Below are 19,389 nucleotides of genomic sequence, written 5' to 3'. Positions count from 1 at the left end.
AGGTTTGGGGGATGCGGCCTCCAGGGCTGCCAGGGCCCGTGGGAGGGAGCGGGGGCTGAGGGCAGCGAGGACCAGCCAGGCCTGCCCGAGGTCCCCCGGCTCTGGGCCCCCTGCCTGTGTGTGCGGTATATTCCGTGGCTTCTTTGGCCATGAGGGCTGCACCCCCAACAGAGGCTGGGGGAGACCCTGGCCAGAGCTGCGCCTGGGGGTTCGACGCCAGGGGCAGGGGCTGCCTTTTGTTCCCTCCACCCGAGCCTGAGAACCACCCCCTTGTATCAGGGCAGTTTCAGAAATCACACACACACCACCACGGTTGAAGAATATTTAACTTTTCTTAAAAAAAAAAAAAATCTTAACCATGAAAGAAAGAAAGAGTATACATTATTTTAACAGGAAAACAGTCATTTCCATCTCTATACTTTATATATTATATATATATTTATATATATATGTATATATACACCTAGCACAGTGTGTATATTTTATTAGGGTGGGGGGTTGGCCCGGCAACAGGGGCCAATGCTGTGGGGCCCCTGGGGACGGTCCTGGGTTAGGTTCAGGGACTCCAGCATTCAAACCCCCACCCCACCTCCTGGGGCCCAGTTTTCAGGGCCGTACCTGATACACTGGTTTTCTACAGGGACAGGGTGGGGACGGGCGGACAGAGGTGGGGTCCGGAATCCCCCTGAAGAGAACCGCAGGAGGGAGCAGCTCTGGCCTGGGCCGCAGAGGCGGGGCTCTCAGGCCAGGTGGGCTGGGACACCTTCCTGCCCGCTGGGGACCGGCGTGCTCAGCTCTGACCCTCCCGGGGCTGGGCTGTTAGGACACAAGCTGCCCTCTGTGACGGCCTCCGGCACCCCGACGACAGAAACCGCTCGGTTATTTACAAAGCAAGATGCACGTATGGTACATACATATTTATAGGAAACCAAAGTGACGAGGAGGGCAGGGGTGCGGGCACCCCACCCCAGCCCCGGGGTCCCGCGAAGAGGGGAGGGGAGGAAGAAAGTGCACGTACACAGAGCCGCCTCCTGCCACCTGCGTGTCTGGGGGGCCGTTTGGGTGCAGCCGGCATGCTCAGGGCGCCCGGCCATGGACGGGGCTGGGGAGGCGGGAACACACTGAAATTTGACCCGGACCTGAGCGGACCAAGGGACATGCGGGTCTCCTGTGGGGTCTCGGCTAGACCGCCTCTACTGCGGGGTGGAGGTCTGGGGTCCCGCTGCCCTGTGCCCCTGCCTCGGGCCAGTCCCCGGGGGGAGTGGGGACGCGGAGGATGTGGTGTTTGGACAGTTAGAGTCCTGGGCACGAGGCTGCGTGGGCCGTGCACTCTTCCAGGGGTGTGTCGGAGCCTGTGGTGGGGGGGGGGGGGGGGCGGGGGGGGGGGGGGGGGGGCGGCCGCCGGGGAGGGCAGTGAGCGGCCAGCCTCTGGGGTGACCCTCCCTGTTAGGGTTCACCTGCACGGCACCCGAGCTCAAGAGAGTGCGTCCTCTGGAGCCTTTTGCGACGAAAGCGGAGTTTCTCCCGGAGCCTGGGAGTGGCCGCTGCTGCTCCCAAGCCCGTGGGTGGCTACGCGCTGGCCCCACCCCCACCCCGTCTGGTTCGAGGGGGGAGACCCATCCTCTCTCTGATCCAAGGAAATGGAGTTCGATACTAAGTTTTCCACTTTTAGGGGAGCTTCTGTAAGGGTTCCCTGGAAAGATCCCTTTCTGAAGCTGAGGGTGTGAATTACTCGTGCTCGGGTGGGGGTGATGAGACCCCTTCACAGAGCCCTCCTCCCCCTCCCCTGCGTGGGTACCCAAAGGGCAGGGCCACACTCACCGTCCTCAGAGCACGGCCCTGGCTGGTGCCTGTCCCTGGAGTCTGAGGCCAGGGGCTCCTTGGCCGGAGGGGACAGGGAGCTGTCTGTCCATCTGGCCGCCTCTGCGTGGAAACTGCCCACGGGTGTGGTGCCACCAGAGGAGTCTCCCCCGAGGGACCTGAGCAGCTCTCTGTGGGCGCGCTCCATGTCCTGGAAGACAGCAGGGCGATGTGTGACCCTGGTCCCTTGCGTCAGGGCCCTGGGGGCGACGGGTCTGGGGACCTGCCCTCACCTTGAGCCTGTGGAGCTTGATGGTGAGCTGCTCGATGGTACGGAAGATGCTGCTCGCGTCCCTGAAGGCCAGGCCGGGCGGGGAACGGCTGGGGCGCCTGCGGCCGCCCTGGCACCGGGGCCGAGGCTCCGTCTGCCAGTCAGGGAGGCTGTCGGGCTGGGCGGGGCTTGTGGGTGCCCCCGAGGGGTCGGTGCTTGAGTCTGGGGGTCCCGCTGGCATGCTGACGTAAAAACAGTTCCCTGTCCCCACGGCGAGACGGGGAGGTTAGGATGCTGGTCCAGAGGACGCAGAGCCCAACCCCGTCGCCCAGGGTGCTCGCTCCCCATGTGGACTGGCGCGGCCAGGGGCCAGGGCTGCTGTCCCGTGGGTGAGCGCGGCGTAGGCGGCCTCACGCTGCCCACCAGCCCTGTAAAGGCCCCCTCCTCCAGAAAGCCTTCTAGGTGGCACTTTGGCCAAGCTTGGCCCACGCCGAGGGAGGGTGCCCAGCAGCGGAGGTTAGGGAAGGCCTCCCCGTCCCTGCAGGGGGGTGAGGAGGCAGGGCCGGCCGCAGGCACTTGGGAAAAGGAGCGGAGGGAGGCTCCGTCACATCTCCCATCACATGCCCCGCCACATCTCCCCATCGCAAGCTCTAGATGAACTCTGACACAGCCCCTGCGCCCATCTGCAGGGTCCTAGAGACCCCTCAGCTCCAGGAGGGACTCAGACACCACTGGAGCGGGGAGGAGAGGAGACACCAAGGGGCCTGGGAGGCCACGTGAGCCTCTTTCCACAGCGACACTGCAGTGTGGCTCAGGATGTCAGGCCAAGGACGCGGGGCTCCGGGCACCAGGCTGCTTGCGCTCCCCACCATATCCAGCACCGGCTCGCCGAGCCCAGTCCCAGAGGCCCAGGCCTGATGGGGGAGGGAGGACGCAGGGGCAGGGGTGCCCTGCGGCAGGGGGTCCGCTCCCGGAGCCCGGCTCTGCCCCCGCAGGCCCCACGCTCCAGCCCCAGCCTGGCTCCGGCTCCGCAAAGTTCATTACCCGCAGCCTCGGCTCCGCCTTCTGCTTCGGCTGGCTCAGGCCCCGACTGGCCACTCTCGGGTAGCGCGGGGACAGCTGGGGCACCCGCCACCTCGGCTGGACCAGCACCACCACCAGGGAGAGCCGACACCAGGAGAGAAGGAAAGAGGAGGCGGCGGAAGGCAGCAGGAGAGGAGAAAAAAAGGGGGAACACCGTGAACGCAGATGCCCGGGGGCCGCGGAGAAACCGTCCACCAGTTCACCGAAGCACAGAGCAGGAAGGGCAGCCCCCGGAAACCCAGGAGAGAGGGCGGGCCTCGGGCAGACGGGAGGCGGAGCTGAGCGCCGGGAGGACAGGACCCCGCAGCCCTGTGAACATCGTTCCTGCTGCCCTCCTCAGACCACGTCCCGTCCCCTCCCTCCTCCCTCCTCCCTCCTCCCTCGGGCCTGCAGCTCTGCCTGAACCCGTCCCCAGCCCCTGTCCTGGCCGATCTGGGCTTTCTTGCTCGACCCCGCCCACAGGGCCGCAACTTGGGGCGCTCTCCCACTGTCACGATGGCTCGCCACACACCCCCAGCTTCGTCTTGTGGCGTGTGCCCTTCCCCCCCCCCCCCCCATGCTGCCAGTGCCCTCACCACAGCCACTAACCACCAGCTGCAGGGGGTGGCTGTAAGCACCTGTCCCGGGTCTGAGGCCCCCAAAGAGAGCCTCATCTTTTCCTCAGGCCTGGGTTGTCTGTGAAGAATGCTAGCGAGGGCTTTTGTGGGCAGCCGGTTTGTGCCGGGCACCAGATGACACCCTCACGTTACACACTGATGTTCAGAGAGGGTTCGCGATTTTGTCTAAGGCCACATGGATGTTAGGTGACAGGCTTTGAACCTCGGCTGCCCGACCCTGAAGCCTTCGTGTGTCGGCGTCTCCTCCCGGGATCCGGGAGCCTCTGTGCACACGCTTTCCCGGATAAAGCGCCATTTGGGAGGCTTGCCTCGACCTCAGTGAACCGGGCGCCCGTCTCCCCAGTGGACGTCCCAATTGATTTACCTTTTCTCACAACTTTGTAGCTTCCTGCTGCCTCTGTGTTTGAAGTCTCTTCCTCTGGATTCCTGTCCAGCTCGGGGGACTCCCAGATCCCGGAATTCCTGGCCCGTGGGGGCAGATGCTCCAGGGAACAGAGAGCCGTGTCCTCTTGCTCTGGCTGATCCCTCTCTGGCCCGGGGGAGCCGGGGTCGCGGGGCTGAGAGGCGCTGCTCACGAGGGAAGGCGTGGGTGTCCGGTCGGCCTCGGGCTCTCCGGACGCCTGTGCTTCCGCGGGGTGACCGGGCAGCAGGCCCCACAGGATCAGGCGCCGCAGGCTCTCCACTGGAGGGAGAGAAGGTGCTGGCTTCCCCCGCACAACCACGCCCAGGGCCGCTGCTCCCCTCCCCCACAGGGCAGAACCCGGAGCGGACTCTGCGTCCCTTTTCCTCCAGCACGGCCGGAGAGAGCGTTCCAGCAGGTGGAGGGTAGAGGGGTCTGTGGGGCCCGGAAGGCACTCACCATCTTGGAGGGCTGCATCAGCGAGCCCTTCCATAACCAGAGGTCCTGGGAGGCACAGGAGGATGGGATCCCTGGTCCTGTGGCCCCTGTTCTCTGCATCCAGGGCTGCGGGAGGGTGGGACAAGGCACCCAGCTCCTCCTCTGTGCTGCCCTCCTGCTCGGGATCCTCTAGCGGGACCGGGTGCTTCCCCTTGACCCTCTGCTGTGGCCCAGGGCCTGCTTTGGGCGGGAGGACAGCATAAGGAGGGGGAAGGAAGGCCCCTGTGGGCGGACCCCATCCACACCCAGCTCTGGGTTCAAGCGGCTGAGAACGTGGACTCATTCCACGAATGTTTAGTGAACCCCTGCTAGGACTACAACCAGACACCGTCCCGAACCCTTGGCAGACGTTGGGGATGACACCCAGCTCCCTGCCAGTGTGGAGCTTAAGCTCTAGTGGACAGACACAGAGGAGTAACACAGTACAGCGAGCTCTCCAGGCGAATTAGAAGGAGACAGCACTGTGGGAAAGACACGGCAGCGTGTAGGCCAGGGGGCGGGGGCGGGCGGGAGCGCCGTTTACCTGCAGCCACAAGGCCACAGAAGGCGCGTCGCCGCAGAGGCAACGTCTGCAGGGACCCGAAGGAAGTGAGGAGTCCACCAGGAGATTTACCCACGGTATCCCACGGGTGTGGCCTTCTCCATGGAAACGCCCAGCTGGAGGAGGCGGGGCCCCCCCCTCCACTGTGGAACGCCTGTCACCCGGAGAGCCGGGGTGGGGGCCTCTGTTCAAGTGAGCTCGTCCACACTGGCTCAGGTCTACTCTCTTTCCCCTTCTGGACACCCTTCTCAGTCCTTTCTCTGTTCTTATCCAAACCTCACGCTTCTGGCCCCGACATCCTCTCCCATCACCCCGCACCCGCACCCGACCACCCCCTGACCTGTCCCACCAACAATGGCCCGGTGGGCTCCCACAAGGACGGTTCCGGGGACACACCTCCAGACAGCTCCTCAGGTCCTGGTTCGCCGTGGAACACTTCCGAGCCATCCAGTCCCACCCTGCGGGGACAAACCCCCAGAGGTCACCCGCCGCACTGCTGACGCCAGCCAGGAGGGGTGAGCTCAGACGCCGCCCTGGCCTCCCGCGTCACAACGGGCAGTGAAGGATGGTCCGACAAAGGGAGGTGGCAGGCTTCAGCACCTGCCACGGGTCGGCCACCTGGAGAGCAGGGTGGGTGCTGGCCGGCGTCTCCTGGTCCCGATTCTATACCCCCCACCCCGGCGCAGGCATGGTCTCCCTGACGGCCAGGTTGGGGGGAGCAGACAGGGACTGAAGGCGGAGGCGTGGGGACGACTGGGGGCCTGGGGGGTGAGCACCTGCTGGGTGTGAAGCTCTGGTGGGCCGGCTCCTGGGCGCCGGTGGGTGGGGGATGGGCGGGTGCCGGGGCGGCTCCGGGGCGCCCGGTGGCGTTCCGCACGGCCTCCTCCAAGAGCTCCATCCACCTGTGGCTCAGCAGGGGCAGAGAGGGCCGGTGGTAAACACAGGGTCAGGCACGCCCCCCGCAGGCAGCCCTCCCCACAGGCGTGTGCAGCCACCCACAGTGGCCCTGTGCCGTGCTCTGGGCCGAGCGGTCCCCGTCTGCAACTTGTCTTTAAACGGCCCCCAGACAGGCAGTAAGACCCACAGGTGACAAGCCTGACGCTGAGACGCTGACTCAGTCGAGCTGCCTCGTGTGGCGGCAGCGAGGGAACGAGGGGTGGGTGACGACCCCGGAGGCGGATGCGCTTGGTGGGAAGGAGGAAGAACCCCAGTGCAGGGAGGAGGAAGGGACCACTGACCACGTGGAAGACCCCTCGGGGGCAAGGACGGCGGTCCCGCGAGCCCGCTGCGCCTGCCCTGTCTCCCTGTCCCGCGCCCACGCCCCATCCTCCGCCCCTCGGCCCGGCCTCACTGCCCACCACTCACACACGCCGCCCTGGCCCCTCGATTCTTACGTGTTCTTGTCTGACGACGTCAGAGCCACCAGCTCATAGATCTGGGGGGGGCCCAGCTCGGAAGTGCAGATGATGAAGAAGGCCCGTTTGTCTGTGCGAAGGAAGGGGGAAGGGCCGCGTGGAGGTGGCAGAGCCGTGACGGCGGCCCCCGCCAGGGCCACAAGGTGCTGGAAGCCCCGGCCCTCAACACGGGACGGGGACCAGAGCAGAACACGCAGCTGGCCACCGGAACCACGCGGGGTCGCGTACAGGAAGGCCAGAGGCAGTCCTGGACCCTCAGGCCATCCCCGCGGCGGCCCCCGCTCCCTCTGCTCTCCCTCACGCTCGCCGCCGCCCGCGACTCCCGGAGGCGGGGGGGCATCGCCCCAAACCACGGGTGGAGAGAGCGGGCCCAGGGCCCCTTCCCGCACACACGGGGCTTCTCACAGAACCGCCTCTGTCCGCCGGGCCCCGTCCCCCCACCCCGCCCCGGGCCATGTCCTCCCACTCAGGGGCCAGCAGGGAGGCCCGAGGCCAGGCCCGCGCGGCACCTGTGGCCACGGAGCGGATGAGCACGGCGTTGAGCTTGAGCACAGGGCTGAAGGTCTGCTTGCTGTCCGAGGAGCCGGCGGCCGTCTTGCTGTGGCACTTGAGCAGCAGCTTCTCGTCCTGCTTCTGCAGCAGCACCAGGAGGTCGTCCAGCAGCAGCACGTGCAGGTCTGGGGGGCAAGCACCATGAGGAGTGCCCCCGCTCCCCCCCAGCACAGGGACAGGGTCCTGTGCCCCCTCCCCAGGCGGGGCCGCAGGAGCCCTGCCGGGCCCCGGGCGTGCGGTCCAGGGGGCAGGGCTGGGGTACCCACCCAAGGTCTTATCCTTGCTGGTCCTCCAGGTCAGGGGCCCCTCGTGGATCATCTTTCTGGCTGTCAGATCCAGGCTCTGTTAAGGAAACGTCGTTCATTCATTCGTACCTTTGTTCGACCCAGTGCACGCCACACTGCTGAGGAGCTGGGGGTCAGCGGCAAGCAAGAGGCTGCCTCTGCTCTGACGCTCGAATAGAGGCCACGGGCAGGACAGAAGCCACCGTGAGGCTGTGCGTCCCACCAGGGGGTTCGCCAGCGGCTCTGCCCGGGCCTCTCCCCAGCCCGACCTCTTTTTGTTTCCTCCCCGGCCACCTTCACCTGGACCCCGGCTCCCAGCCCCCGCTCGGCCAGGAGAACTCCAGCATCCCGTCCCTGTCGGCAGGGCCGTCTGCTGGGTGTTCGTGGGGCCCCGCTGCGGCACCCCGTCCCTCCGGGCCCCGGCCGGTTCCGCTCCCAGGGGTGCCCCCAGTGTGTGCGGCGGTCCCCGCCTCCCACCTTGAACTCCGCCGCCAGAGGGTTGCTGGCCCTCTCCAGGGAGGTGGTGTCCAGGCGTTTCTGGTAACCCTCCAGACGGTGCCGGTTCTCCGTCTGCTTCACGGCCTCGTTCACGTACTTGAGAATCTCCCGGCACTGGTCCCGGGCCCGGCACAGCTTCTCGTGCTCAGACGTGCCACCTACCGATCGGGGCAGAGGCGGTGCTGGGGGATGCCTGCCTGAGGAGTGTGTCATAGCACACCCGGCTGCCGGTGGCTGTAAGCCGACGGTACGGGTACAGGTGTGTTGTCTTGGCCTCACTCGAGGGCCTCAAACGTAAGGGGCCCTGGCGCTGAGCGTCCTCGGGATCAGAGCACCATCCCGGAGACACACACAGCTCTTGGGAATTGCCAGCTGGACCACAACCAGCTCCACGGATGCGGGGGAGGGCAGGGCCTGGCTGACGGCAAGGGTGCCTCCAGGATGCCCGCCCAGGTCGGGAGAGGGTCCTCACACTCCATACCCTGACTCCAGCACCCCAAATTCGAGGGCGGCGGGGGAATGCTCGGGACCCCAGAGAGTGTCCCTGGGGCTAGCTCCTCTCAGCACGGCCACTGAACTTCTACAGTCAGCACACGCGGCTGTACGTCTGTGCGCTGCACAGAGGCGTCCGGCAGGGGGATGGACAGATGCGGGGGGCAGCCGTGGCCCCGGTGTGGGACCACAGTCACATGGGAGTCCGCGTGCCAACCTCTTTCCATTCGGACGCTTTCCTCAGGTTTGCACCAAGGCCCCCACAGGCTGGGGGCGAGCCTCACACCCCCTCCCGCTGCTGAGCTTCTTCTCCCCAAAGCACGCTCATAATCGCGACCTCCCTCGAGACTGAGCGAAACAAGTGACTCGTGAAGGCCACAGAGCAGGTCAGCGCTAGAACTAGGTCTGAGTGCGGCCACCGCCTCGCGCTCCCTACCCTCCGTGTGCTTGAGGACGCTCTCCAGCAGCAGCGGGTACTTGGTGAGCCGCTGCATCTCCGAGATGATGAGGTCTCTGAGCTGCAGCCGCCGGCACTGAGGGTGGCTCTCGGCCTCCTGGACAGCAGGGGGCACAGACGGAGAAAGAGGACAACCCGCGGTCAGGGCCTGGCTCATGGGCTCGGGACCCGGATGGGTGTGAAAAGGCCAAGTGGGTCCTGGCCCCAGAGGGTCACTGAGAAAGGTTTAGGGAAGACTGGTGGGGGCCGGGAGATAACCCACGGAGGGGATGTGGTCGAACGAGCGCCACAGAGCAGGTGCCATGCCCACTTTACAGACAGGGAAACCGAGGCCCAGCTACGTGCACACAGGAAGCAGGAGGCGAACACGGCCTTCTGGCCGCTAAGCCACGTCCGTCCTGAGGGCCGGCACGTGCCAGTGTTTCTGAGGCGGTGGCGTGGGACGAGGGGGGTGTGGATGGGCGTGGGGGTGGCTGGGCTGCCCTCCCGGGTGGAGAGGAGAGGCCGGCGGGCCTGCCCCGGGGCTCCGGGAAAGCAGCCCGGGGGGTTCCCTGGCGACCCCGGTCGGCTTTACGGAGCTACGCCCGCACTGACTTCTGCTGGCGGCCAGGCCGCGGCGGGGAGGCCACACCTGCATGAAGAGCTGGAACCGGCTCTCCTTGCGCTGCTTGGTCTTGATGAGCGCCAGTGCTATGGACTGGTGGGAGCAGAACCGCGCGGCCACCTGCTGGAGCTCCTCCCGGGCGGGGCCGTCAAACTGCAGCACAAGGGACGCCACCCGGGCATCGCACCCCGGCCCTCCCACACCCTCCGCCGCCGCTCCCGTGGCCACGGGAAAGGGGGACCCGTCCCCTCCAAGCATACCCGAGCCAGCATGAGGTCACCGATGTCTTTGATAATGGGGCCCTCCTCCCGGAGCTTCCTCATGGCCTCACACCAGGAATCTGGGGCAAGGAGAGAAGAATCAGAGAGGCCCGGGGTAGAGTTGCACCGCCGGACCCTCCGGGACCCGGGGAGAAGGGCTCTGGGCGGCAGTGCCGAGGGGAAGGGTCCGGCAGCCGTTCTACTCCTGGGGGACCCGGGAGGCTGGCTTCAGGCCGCGCATCAAGCCGTCCGCCAGAGAGAGCAGGTGAGGGCTGTCTGCTCAGGTAGGCCCTGGCACACGGTCAGATGGGGACAGACACCAGGAGGCTGGCCGGAGAAGGGGTGTGGGGGAAAGACAGCGGGCGGGGAGGACGGCCCCTCACTGTGGATCTCTATGAGCTCAGGCAGGTTGGGGAAGAGCCGGGCCAGCTCCTCCCGGGGCATCAGGTTCTCCTTCTTCATTCGCTGGTAGAAGATCAGGTCCAGGACCCGGAGCGTGCGCAGATGGGAGGCTTCTGTCACAAACAGCTCTGAGCGGGGTGGTCGCGGGATGGGAGGGACACAAAGCACAGGGGGTCAAGCGAGTATGCGAAGTCATATGACTGCCACCCCAAACCACTTCTGAGGAAGCCGAGCGCTGGTGTCAGATCGCAGGGCGACGTCCCACCCCAAGGGCCATGCGGGAACGGCGACACGGACCCGGTCCCGTCCCCGGGGAGCCACCTGGCCTACTACCACCCTCTGCCCCCTACTCGCCCGAGACAGAGGGGCACATGCTCACCGTTGATGACCTCCTGCCGGTCGATCTCTCTCTGGCTTAGCCCAGCCACCACGTCCTTGCCCACCATGTGCTGCCAGTTCTGGGCATCCGGCTCCAGCTCCAGGTCAGACAGCTGGCCCAGATCGTCCTCTAGGAGGTGGGGGAGGAGGGCGTCTGCACCGAACCCCAGATTGGGGGACTCGATGCTCCTGGGGAAGAGGAGGAAGGACTCAGCTCGGGGTCCGCCCCCGTCTCTCCTGCCCGGAGCCCACGGGAAACGGCGGCCGTGGACGGGCACACCTGGCCGGCCGCTCGGGGCCGGGACACCCCACTCACCTGCGGCCCATCTTGGGGGTGAAGGGAGGGGTTGGGTTCTCCAGAGACCTGTGGAGAGAAGTCAGCCCTCAGCCCCCGCTGCCCCTGCCCCGAGACGCCCCAGCTGAGCTGCCCGAGCCCTGCCCACCTGGTGGAGAGGCTGGAGGCAGAGGACGAAGCTGACTGGTGGAGGCGGGCGGCCTCCGCGGCCGCGTCCATGTCTACGTCGCTGCGAGAGCGGGGCACGTTGTCCGCCTTCCGAGACCGCTTCATCTCCTCCCGGCCCTTCAGGCTCTCCGAGCGGCCCAGGCGAATCTCTGAGCGTGAACTGGGGAAGGAGGACCGGCAACCTTGGGGTCCCACGTCCCGGACGAGCTCTCCTCTGCCACCAAGACTCCAGGTGCCTCCCCTGCCCCTCCCCAGTCCGGCTCGATGGACAGAGGCTCTCATCGTCCCCGTGGCCCACCAGGAAATGAGAGCGGGGACCAAGAGATCAGACTTGTGGTATGCCACAGACCCCAAACCCTCCAGGAAAGCTGTGGATGCCGCAGGCCCTTATTGGGGACCATGAGGTCCTCGCTCCTGTCCTGGACTGTCTAGTGGCCGGACCATCTTTCCCTCGACTCCAGAGCAGGTCAGCTCCCACCGCGGACCCCGCTTGAGGCAGATTTCTTCCTTTCATAGGACTTTCTTCTACCGAGAAGTACAGGCACTTCCTTCACACTTGTCCTGGCCTCCTCGCAGGCCTATCAGAGATTCTATCCACGGATGGGCTCCTGCCCCTCCAGCTGTGGTGTGGATTCTTCTGTTCTCATCTTGTAGCATCCTTCTGGAGCTTCCACGTCCCCTCCTGGGGGCAGGCTGGCTGGGGAGGGCCCATCTACTGACCGGCAGGAACCCGCTCCCTCACCTGCCAGGTTTGGCCAAAAGACCCACAGACAAGACAAGACTCAGCATCTCCAGTCCCAGAGACCCCTCAGTGTGAAGAGACGCTGACGGCCGGGTGTTCTTTTCCGCATCCTGCAGAGCATGAGCCGGGAGACAGCTGGTGTCTCTGACCCCTGCTGCCCCAGGATGGTGCCTCCTCCCTCCACAGCCCTGCTGGCTTGGTTCTTACTGACCTGCTCACTGATCTGCATCCTGGCCCCCTGCCTCCAGGACCAGGGACGGCCTACGGAGTCTGGGCAGCTCCTGAGGGCACAGCAGGCTGCTGTAGCAAAGGAGGCCAGCACCCTGGGCTCCATTTATCTCGTGTCTCTCAACTGCCAAGGACTCAAACGGAGCTATCCCTGAAGCCACGCTGCCAGCCGACCACCTCAGACCACCCCCTGGGGGCTGCTAGAACGCCTCCAGCCAAGACCACTCACCCAGCACTTGCACCAGTAACCCACAACAGGCCACCTGAGCACCAGGACAAGCCCCCACAAGCGAGTAACCTTCCTCCCAACAAGTGGGGCGACCTACCTCTGGTCCCCGATCCCTAGAATACTGCCTTCTAGACCCGGGGGCTCTTATGCCTGCCGACCTCTGACCCACCGTTTCTGCTAAGATTGCTGGTGAGCTTACAGTCAGCAAAGCCAACGGCTCCCGTGGACAGTGGATTCGGGATCCTAGGGTCTCAGGGCATGTATAACTGGCACCTTCAAGAGCACTATTTACGAACGGTCTCAACTTTTTTCTCACAACATTGGTATCTTGTCTCTACACGCCTGATGCATCTGTAACATCGGGCCTACACATCCCGTAATTTATACATTTAATTCACTCAATGAGATTACACAGAGCTCGGCCTCTTGGCTCAGGACAGATCTAACCTTCACCTTCCCTTACAGCTTTGTTTGTTCTCATGACGGCAGAATCTCCACATGCACTGAGCTTACGAAGGTTTGCTACAAGCAGGGGTAACCTTGTGTGGGAGCAGGAACGGCGGACTTGTAGTTTGGTCAGTTTCCCAGGTAAAATGGTTTGATTCCCTTGGCCACTCCCCAGTGACCCAGTGACCTGGCTTGCGCCTGCTCAGTAGGTGCGCACGTGTATGATTTCTGTGCACGCAAGACCCCGTCTACGATGACTCAAGGGTGACTCAGGGAAGGTGCACGGAGCTTTCTGACCACAGGTGGTTCTCACTAAGTGTTGGCTGGAGAATTTCAGACATGACGTGGCTGCTGTCGTGCCGCGGTCCGGAACAAGTCCGGGAGCACGCCTCGATGCCAGAGAAGGGTTCTCACTGGAACGTGGCCAAAGATGGAGAATATACGAGATGCCGGAGCTGCAAACCCTCTTTTCTTCTCGAAAGTGCTTTGGAACCAGCAGAGCCAAACTCCGGTGCTCTTCCTCACGGGCATCGGTGGCCAACCTTGCCTGACCCCTGCATCCCCGGGACTGTCCCTTGCCACCCCTGCCCCAGTCTTCTCCAGCCTTGTCAGGTAGGGTGTCGGGATTAGCTGCTGTGTAATATCCTCTAGCTGCTGAGTACCCAGGCGGTGAGTCCAAAGGAAACGTTCAAGACACGCAGTCCCCAGGCTGGGAGGTCGGGGGCCCTGCTCGGTCTTCTGGTGGCCTGATGGCCGACACTGGCGTGTCTTCAGAGCAGCTGCGAGTTCTGTGGCGGGGATCTTATGGTCTAACGGAGTGGGGGGAAGCACCTGGAAATAACCCTGCAGCACACCCTGCCCAGGCTCCCCTCCGTGGGAAGCCGGCAATTCCCATGTGGCCCTTGCTACCTGTCGCTTTCCAGCAGGTCCTCGGGAAAGCTTCCTGTGGAGAGCCGCTGCGTCCCGGGCTCTGGGGCGTCATACGGCTGGTTGTTCTCAAAGTGCTGAATGATGTTCCTCACGTTGCCTGGTTTGACTGGAAGCAGAAAGACAATGAAGGGTACTCTGCTTTCTATTCGGGACCCTCGCTCCCATTAGCCCAGAAGACAGAGCAGTGAGCAAGCACGGATGACAGCAGCACCGGGCTGGGGACTGGGAGACGCGGGGGCTGGTCCTCTAGACCACTTCCTGGTCCTCTCCCAATAACCCGGAGAGTGACAGGGGCAGTCCCTTGCTCTCTCACATGCAAAATGAGACCATTTGGAGGTATATTTCCTGTGGGTATTCCTTTCGGCTCTCACGTTATTACAATGACTCTCAGGCTTAATTAATGATGAGATTTTTTTCCAAGAACCGAATACAGAATAGAATACCAGCCAGGAGCACCCAAAACGCATCCATCTGTAATTTGGCCAGGTTGCCAGGTTATATCAATCATTTCCCAAGTTTATATTACTTTTAGAGCTCATTATTTGTTCTTTTTTTTGACTTTCCTTCCAGTCCCGGCCCCTGCCTCTAGTTGCTGCCATCACTGTGAATCAGACCCTTTATTATCAGTGAGTGGGGGTGGTCTTAGGTAGAACAGAGAAAAGGGGTCACTCTCTGGCATTCAAATTCCAGCCCCTCTTCAAAGCGAAGACAAAAGAAGGCTGTTCTTGTTCAAAGAAACAGAGAGAGCAGGTATGAAAGTCACGAGGCTCATGGGATACCCGCAGAAGGTTCCTCCTCAGAGATGCAGTGACATCAGCCCAGAGCTGGGCTTCAGAGGCCGATCTGCCAGAGACCAACAGGAAGGCTGGGGGTGGGCAGGGAGGCAGGCGAGGCCCTGATCCTACCCACACTAGCCAGAGTCCCACCCGTGCAAACCCACAAATCTCCCTAAGTCTCTAAACTCAGGTTTCATGAGAAAGTTTCCAGGCCAGAGCAAACAGAACATCCAGCTGGTCTCTTCAAACTTCGTATCATTTAGGCAGGTGGCCGGGGTAACAGTTTTCCAGAGATGCGTAACAGGAGGCCGTGTCAGGAGCAGGGGCTGTTAGCGTCACGCCCACTCTGGGGACTGGGGCCTGAGCTGCCTGCCACAGGGTCAGCTCTGCAGTCACAGCCTGAGCGGCCCTGCTGGGTGATGGCACGAGGGCCTGGGAATACCCTGTAACAGGAGGCCGCCGGGCTGAGCCCACCGCTCCCTCCCCTGTGTGTCGCCTGTGCTCGGGGTATAGTTCACCCTGTGACGACAAACGGGGATTGCTCTGCGAGGCGGCACAACTGAGGAAAGTCAGTATAATGGGGGGAGAAAGGCAGAAAGGAACGCAATTTTTTAAAGGAGCACAGTTTTCACTGGTGTCCCCTGTTCTCCTTCCTCCAGTCTCTGGATGACAATGAAATGGAAGGGTACATTCCATATTATTAACAGTCAGTTATGGTCGCTGTTAAACGGGGCAACAGCTGATGACTCTAACGGTCACTCAGTGCTGACCCTTCCTCCACCTCTGGGGGCTGTTTGGTCTTTAGACACAGACATAGGCTTTGCTGATGTCCTGGGAACTTGAGAACCAAGGCCACACCAAATCATTAGATTACAATGGAAAGACCGAACTCAGCCCTGGTGAACACCCAGGCCCCTTACCCTGTCCTTGGGCTCCCGGCCCCTCGAAGCTGCTGCTTCCTCCTGCCTCCACTGGGGCAGCGTGGACAGGAGGAAGTGTGTGTTAAGATCTAAGGGCCTGGGTCCCAAGGCCATTCTTTTATTTTTCCATTGTTTTATATGCCTTTTCTCAAAACTTAAAACCTTTTTTTTTTTTTTTAAGTAGCATAAGGAGGGGTGCCTGGGTGGCTCAGTCGGTTGGGTGTCCGACTTCAGCTCAGGTCATAATTTCACGGTTCGTGGGTTCAAGCCCCCTGCGTCGAAGTCTGGAGCCTGCTTCGGATTCTGTCTCCCTCTCTCTCTGCCCCACCCCTGCTCACGCTCTGTCTCTGCCTCTCTCTCGAAAATAAATAAACATTAAAAAAAAAAAAATCAATAAATTAGCATGAGTCTAGGAATTTAGTAACTTTGAAATAATTTTGAAAATCGTTATTTTTAATTGTCACTTCACATAAAATGAATTCTAGCCACTGAACAATTTCCTGATTTCACTGCACTGCTCTCTCTCTGCACAGATTCACAGTAGAGCCTTGACCGCATTAATCACGTGACTGTACTCGTGGGAGCCTCACTGATGAGAAATGAGTTTGCCCAACTGCAGGTTCTCAGCCTCTCTGGGTTAATGTATATGACGTGTTCGTTTTCAGCGCACAGACCCCCGACGGCACCAGGCCCTCTAACACACAGCAGGGGTCACTCTCTTCAACCGCCGCGGTGATGCCACGCCGTCCATGTTAAGTCAGGAGCGGTGGACGCGCCATGCTCAAGGGCTGAAGCAGAGCAGGTGACGGACGGTGAAAGGCCCCCAAGAAGAACTGTTAGAGACCCATTGTTTATGAAAAAAACCCCGCATAACTCTCAAAAATGAGGATTTTCGTTATTTCAGTCGAGACAAAAACCTGAGAAGCTCGTGCAGGACATTTTAATGTGTAAAGGCCTCCCTCGTGTACACGGAGCCCTGGACCTTCGGAGCCTGTTCCCTGAGATGTGAGACAGGGACAGGGTGGGGCCGAGGGCGGGGAGGCTGGCCTCCGTGACACCGCCAGGAGCAGCCCCTTGCGGAGGCAGCTGGAGCAGGAGGGAGGCACACGGAAGACAGCGACGGAGTGACGGGATGGGGGACGGGGAAAAAGGGCAGACAGACAGACTGGAGAGATGGAAACTCAAAGCTAATGCAAAGAAAAACCCACAGAAAATGGTCCTTTTACCTTCCACAGGGGACAAGGGAATATGAAATGCTAAAAGAAAACAAACAAAAACAAAAGTAAACCATGAAAAGTCAAATTAACGTCTCCAGAGTCAAAACAAAACTTACATCAAGCTGGAAAATGAAAAACGAATGGCAAAAATCAGGTCTGATCTAGAAGAGTCCCCCCTTCCGCAGCCCCCAGGCAGCAATATCAGAAAAGGCCACTGGCCCACCCACCCCACAGCCCTTCCCAGACTCCCAAGACTAACACTGGGGTCTGAAGACGCCGACCGGGAGGCCAGCAGGAAGTTCCAGACCGGCGACAGGCTTAACCGAGTTTCAGGTGAGTGGCAGCATCGGGGGTGTCGCTGGGCCCCCACCTCCCACTCCACATGTAGTTCTGCTTAGCAGTAAGTCAGACTTCCCATCGAGGGCCCACAATTGCTCCCGACACACCTCAGGGGCACAGACGGAGCCCACTGGTGAAGGTGAAGGGGGCATTTACTGTCAACAGGGCAGCCTTGCCAGGCGGGAATATTCCTCCGCGTGGCTGCTCGGTAGCTATAACTGCCCTGAGCTCCTAGACTAAGGCCCGGGGACCGGCATGGCCTCCTTGGCTCGGAAGCGTCATCTGCATCTCGAGGAGCCTGCACGCGGTGTGGCAAGGGGACAATGAGCAGCACTGAGCGGGAGCTGCGGTCTCAGAGGGCAGGCGGGCGTGCGGCTGCTGGGACAGGGAACACCCTCTGCCAGCCACCCGGTCGGTGACGGGGCCACCGCCCCCCCCCCCCCCCATGTACTCACTGCTCTGCGAAGAGCCTTTGGGCTTCCCGATGTACTTGAGGATAGGGTTTCGCCTCTTGTCCTCCAAGGCTTCCTTGTCTTTCTTGGAATTGCTGCTCTGTTGGGACAGGAGACACCAGCTTTGGAGAAGGTCCCAATCCCCAGACTTAGCCACTCATCCCTGCCACTGCCCCCCAGACCCGCCCTGAACGGCTAACTGCAAAGCAGACTCCTGCTTGCTCCCGAACCAGCACACGTGCGCCTGGGCCGGGTTTGAGCTCGTCTGTGGGTTCTCACGGACTCCCCACGCAAAGGCAGCGAGGGTCGGGAGCAGTCGTGAGTGGCTTTCCCGGGTTGGCCTCATGCAGAGACCTGCACCAGAGGACTCTTGTCCAGGTAGTTCTGTCACCTTCTTGGTCTTTGGGAAGAAGGGCAGCCACTTGTCCTTGTCAGGAGCTGCCTGAGCCTTTTCGGCTGCGCCGGAAGGCCGTGCCTCTCGAAGACGGAGCCCGGCGTGGCTCATGTAGGTATTGAGGGCGAAGTCCATGGGGGCGCTGTGAGACGGGAAGCAGAGTGGTCAGTCAGAAAGCTCGAGCTGCGCCCGCCAACAGGCGGATGGGCCGGAACCCCGCTCCGAACAATCACCAAACTACCACCCGGGGGGGTGACAAAGGGAGAGTTCTGGGTCAGGGTGTTTGGAAGGAGCCCTGGAATTCTCAAGGGGGGGCACAGAAGGACTCTTGGCTAGCAGGAGTCCTGGGAGAGACCTAATTCTCTCCCTAAGCAGAACTCTTCCTGAAGGGGGGAGAGCGGCCAGCAGAAGGATGTGGCTGGTCCCTACAACATAAGCCAACAAGCCGGCAGGCCTGGAACCGACTGAGGCCCACGGCCACGGTCCTCGGGCATCCGCGTGCGGTGGGGTGGCAGGGAAAAGGGGAGAAATGCCGGCCTGCCTCTGCCTTCACCACCTTCCCGGCCCTGGCACCGAGAGAGAGATGGAATGGAGCCACCACGGGCCACACGTGGAACCATCCAGAGCTGTGTCTGGAAGCGGATTTGGCCCTGGATTCAGGAGGCAGGTCGGGCACTCTGGGCACTCAGTGCAGCAGGGGCTCCGGCCCCTCCTCCACAACCGCCCTGGCCTGCCTTCCTCCGGCTCAAGCGTGCGCACCCTCTTCGACGCTGGCTGCTCGAGGAGCGGACACGCATACAGGCTGCGGAAACCCCATAACCTGTGCCAGAGAGGAGAGGCGTTGCACCCCGGCTCCCCGACAAGGGCTGCTGACTCAGACCGGTCCTGTCACCAGCACTTCACGGTGGCTCAGAGGTGAAAGCCGGAGGGAGACGCAGAGCTAAGGCGGAGGTGGGGAGGCCGGCTATGCGCACGGTGGGGTGAGGGCAGACCCTTGCCCCAGGCGGCGGCCCCAAGCGGCAGGGGCCTGGACCTCACAAGCCGCTGTTACGGTTACGCGACACCTGGGGCCATGGCTGGACACACTGTGACCTCGATGCTCAGGGCGCCCTGTGTCCAGAAGGATGGCAAACGCACCGCACACTCACTCACCTCCTGTCCTCCTCGTACTTGGACCTGGAACAAAAGGAAGGAACCATGACGCGCATGTACAGCACAGGCGTGTTGGCCGCGCAGACACAGAGGACGGGGGCGGTGGGGGCGGGGAGGCCAGACCTCGACTCCGGTCTCAGCTCTGAGCCCACGTGGGGCTCAGGAGGCAAGAGCGCTCACCCCCTTGGGGGCCTCGGCACAGGGACTGAGAGGTCCTTCCCGCTGAAGGGGGACGTGGCCAGCACTGTGACGTGATCACGGAGGAAGGGGCCCGTCCTCGCCCAGCCAAACTTGACTGAAGGGCTGGGCTGACGTAGAACTGGAGGAGGGCGGGTGGCCCCTCGAGAGCCGACCCAGAGAGACCTTCCCACACGGCGGTGGAGGCAGCAACGACCAGCTGAGGGGGCATGATGGGCCAGGCACTATTCTAAGCTATTCACAAGCTGATCGAGATCTCAAAGTGCCCGGTGAGGAGGTGTTAGATTTCCATCAAGTGAGGCTGAAGCTTCCCGTAGAGACCACCCTGAGCGGGGTGCCCACTGTAACAG

General features: G+C 62.4%; 1 protein-coding gene across 10 annotated transcripts in view; it reads right to left on the bottom strand.

The window, feature by feature from the left end:
- Positions 1-309: 309 nt before the first annotated feature.
- Positions 310-19,389, bottom strand: part of ARHGEF11 (Rho guanine nucleotide exchange factor 11) — an 86,520-nt gene continuing 67,440 nt past the window's right edge. For 2 of the 10 annotated variants that reach the window (XM_040452546.1, XM_040452550.1), the window contains 24 exons: positions 18,842-18,865; positions 17,687-17,831; positions 17,299-17,398; positions 16,514-16,543; positions 13,571-13,697; positions 10,996-11,175; positions 10,869-10,916; positions 10,554-10,741; positions 10,156-10,302; positions 9,773-9,852; positions 9,540-9,665; positions 8,888-9,005; positions 7,939-8,117; positions 7,444-7,519; positions 7,135-7,302; positions 6,605-6,695; positions 5,987-6,112; positions 5,607-5,668; positions 4,631-4,849; positions 4,136-4,453; positions 3,116-3,211; positions 2,094-2,332; positions 1,822-2,011; positions 310-1,352 (listed from right to left, as the gene is read on the bottom strand). In XM_040452546.1, the coding sequence (XP_040308480.1) occupies positions 1,294-1,352; positions 1,822-2,011; positions 2,094-2,332; positions 3,116-3,211; positions 4,136-4,453; positions 4,631-4,849; positions 5,607-5,668; positions 5,987-6,112; positions 6,605-6,695; positions 7,135-7,302; positions 7,444-7,519; positions 7,939-8,117; positions 8,888-9,005; positions 9,540-9,665; positions 9,773-9,852; positions 10,156-10,302; positions 10,554-10,741; positions 10,869-10,916; positions 10,996-11,175; positions 13,571-13,697; positions 16,514-16,543; positions 17,299-17,398; positions 17,687-17,831; positions 18,842-18,865 (3,136 nt within the window). In that variant the 3' untranslated portion in view covers positions 310-1,293. The remainder of the gene's footprint in view (positions 1,353-1,821; positions 2,012-2,093; positions 2,333-3,115; positions 3,212-4,135; positions 4,454-4,630; positions 4,850-5,606; positions 5,669-5,986; positions 6,113-6,604; positions 6,696-7,134; positions 7,303-7,443; positions 7,520-7,938; positions 8,118-8,887; positions 9,006-9,539; positions 9,666-9,772; positions 9,853-10,155; positions 10,303-10,553; positions 10,742-10,868; positions 10,917-10,995; positions 11,176-13,570; positions 13,698-16,513; positions 16,544-17,298; positions 17,399-17,686; positions 17,832-18,841; positions 18,866-19,389) is intronic. The other 8 variants (XM_040452548.1, XM_040452556.1, XM_040452547.1 and 5 more) reach the window with 8 other exon arrangements.

The sequence above is a fragment of the Herpailurus yagouaroundi genome, unplaced genomic scaffold (genome assembly GCF_014898765.1).
Source record: "Herpailurus yagouaroundi ecotype Mexico unplaced genomic scaffold, PumYag 207, whole genome shotgun sequence".
NCBI classification, from domain to species: domain Eukaryota; kingdom Metazoa; phylum Chordata; class Mammalia; order Carnivora; family Felidae; genus Herpailurus; species Herpailurus yagouaroundi.
Note: the sequence above shows the minus strand (reverse complement) of the source record. Positions and strands in the feature narration are given on the sequence as shown.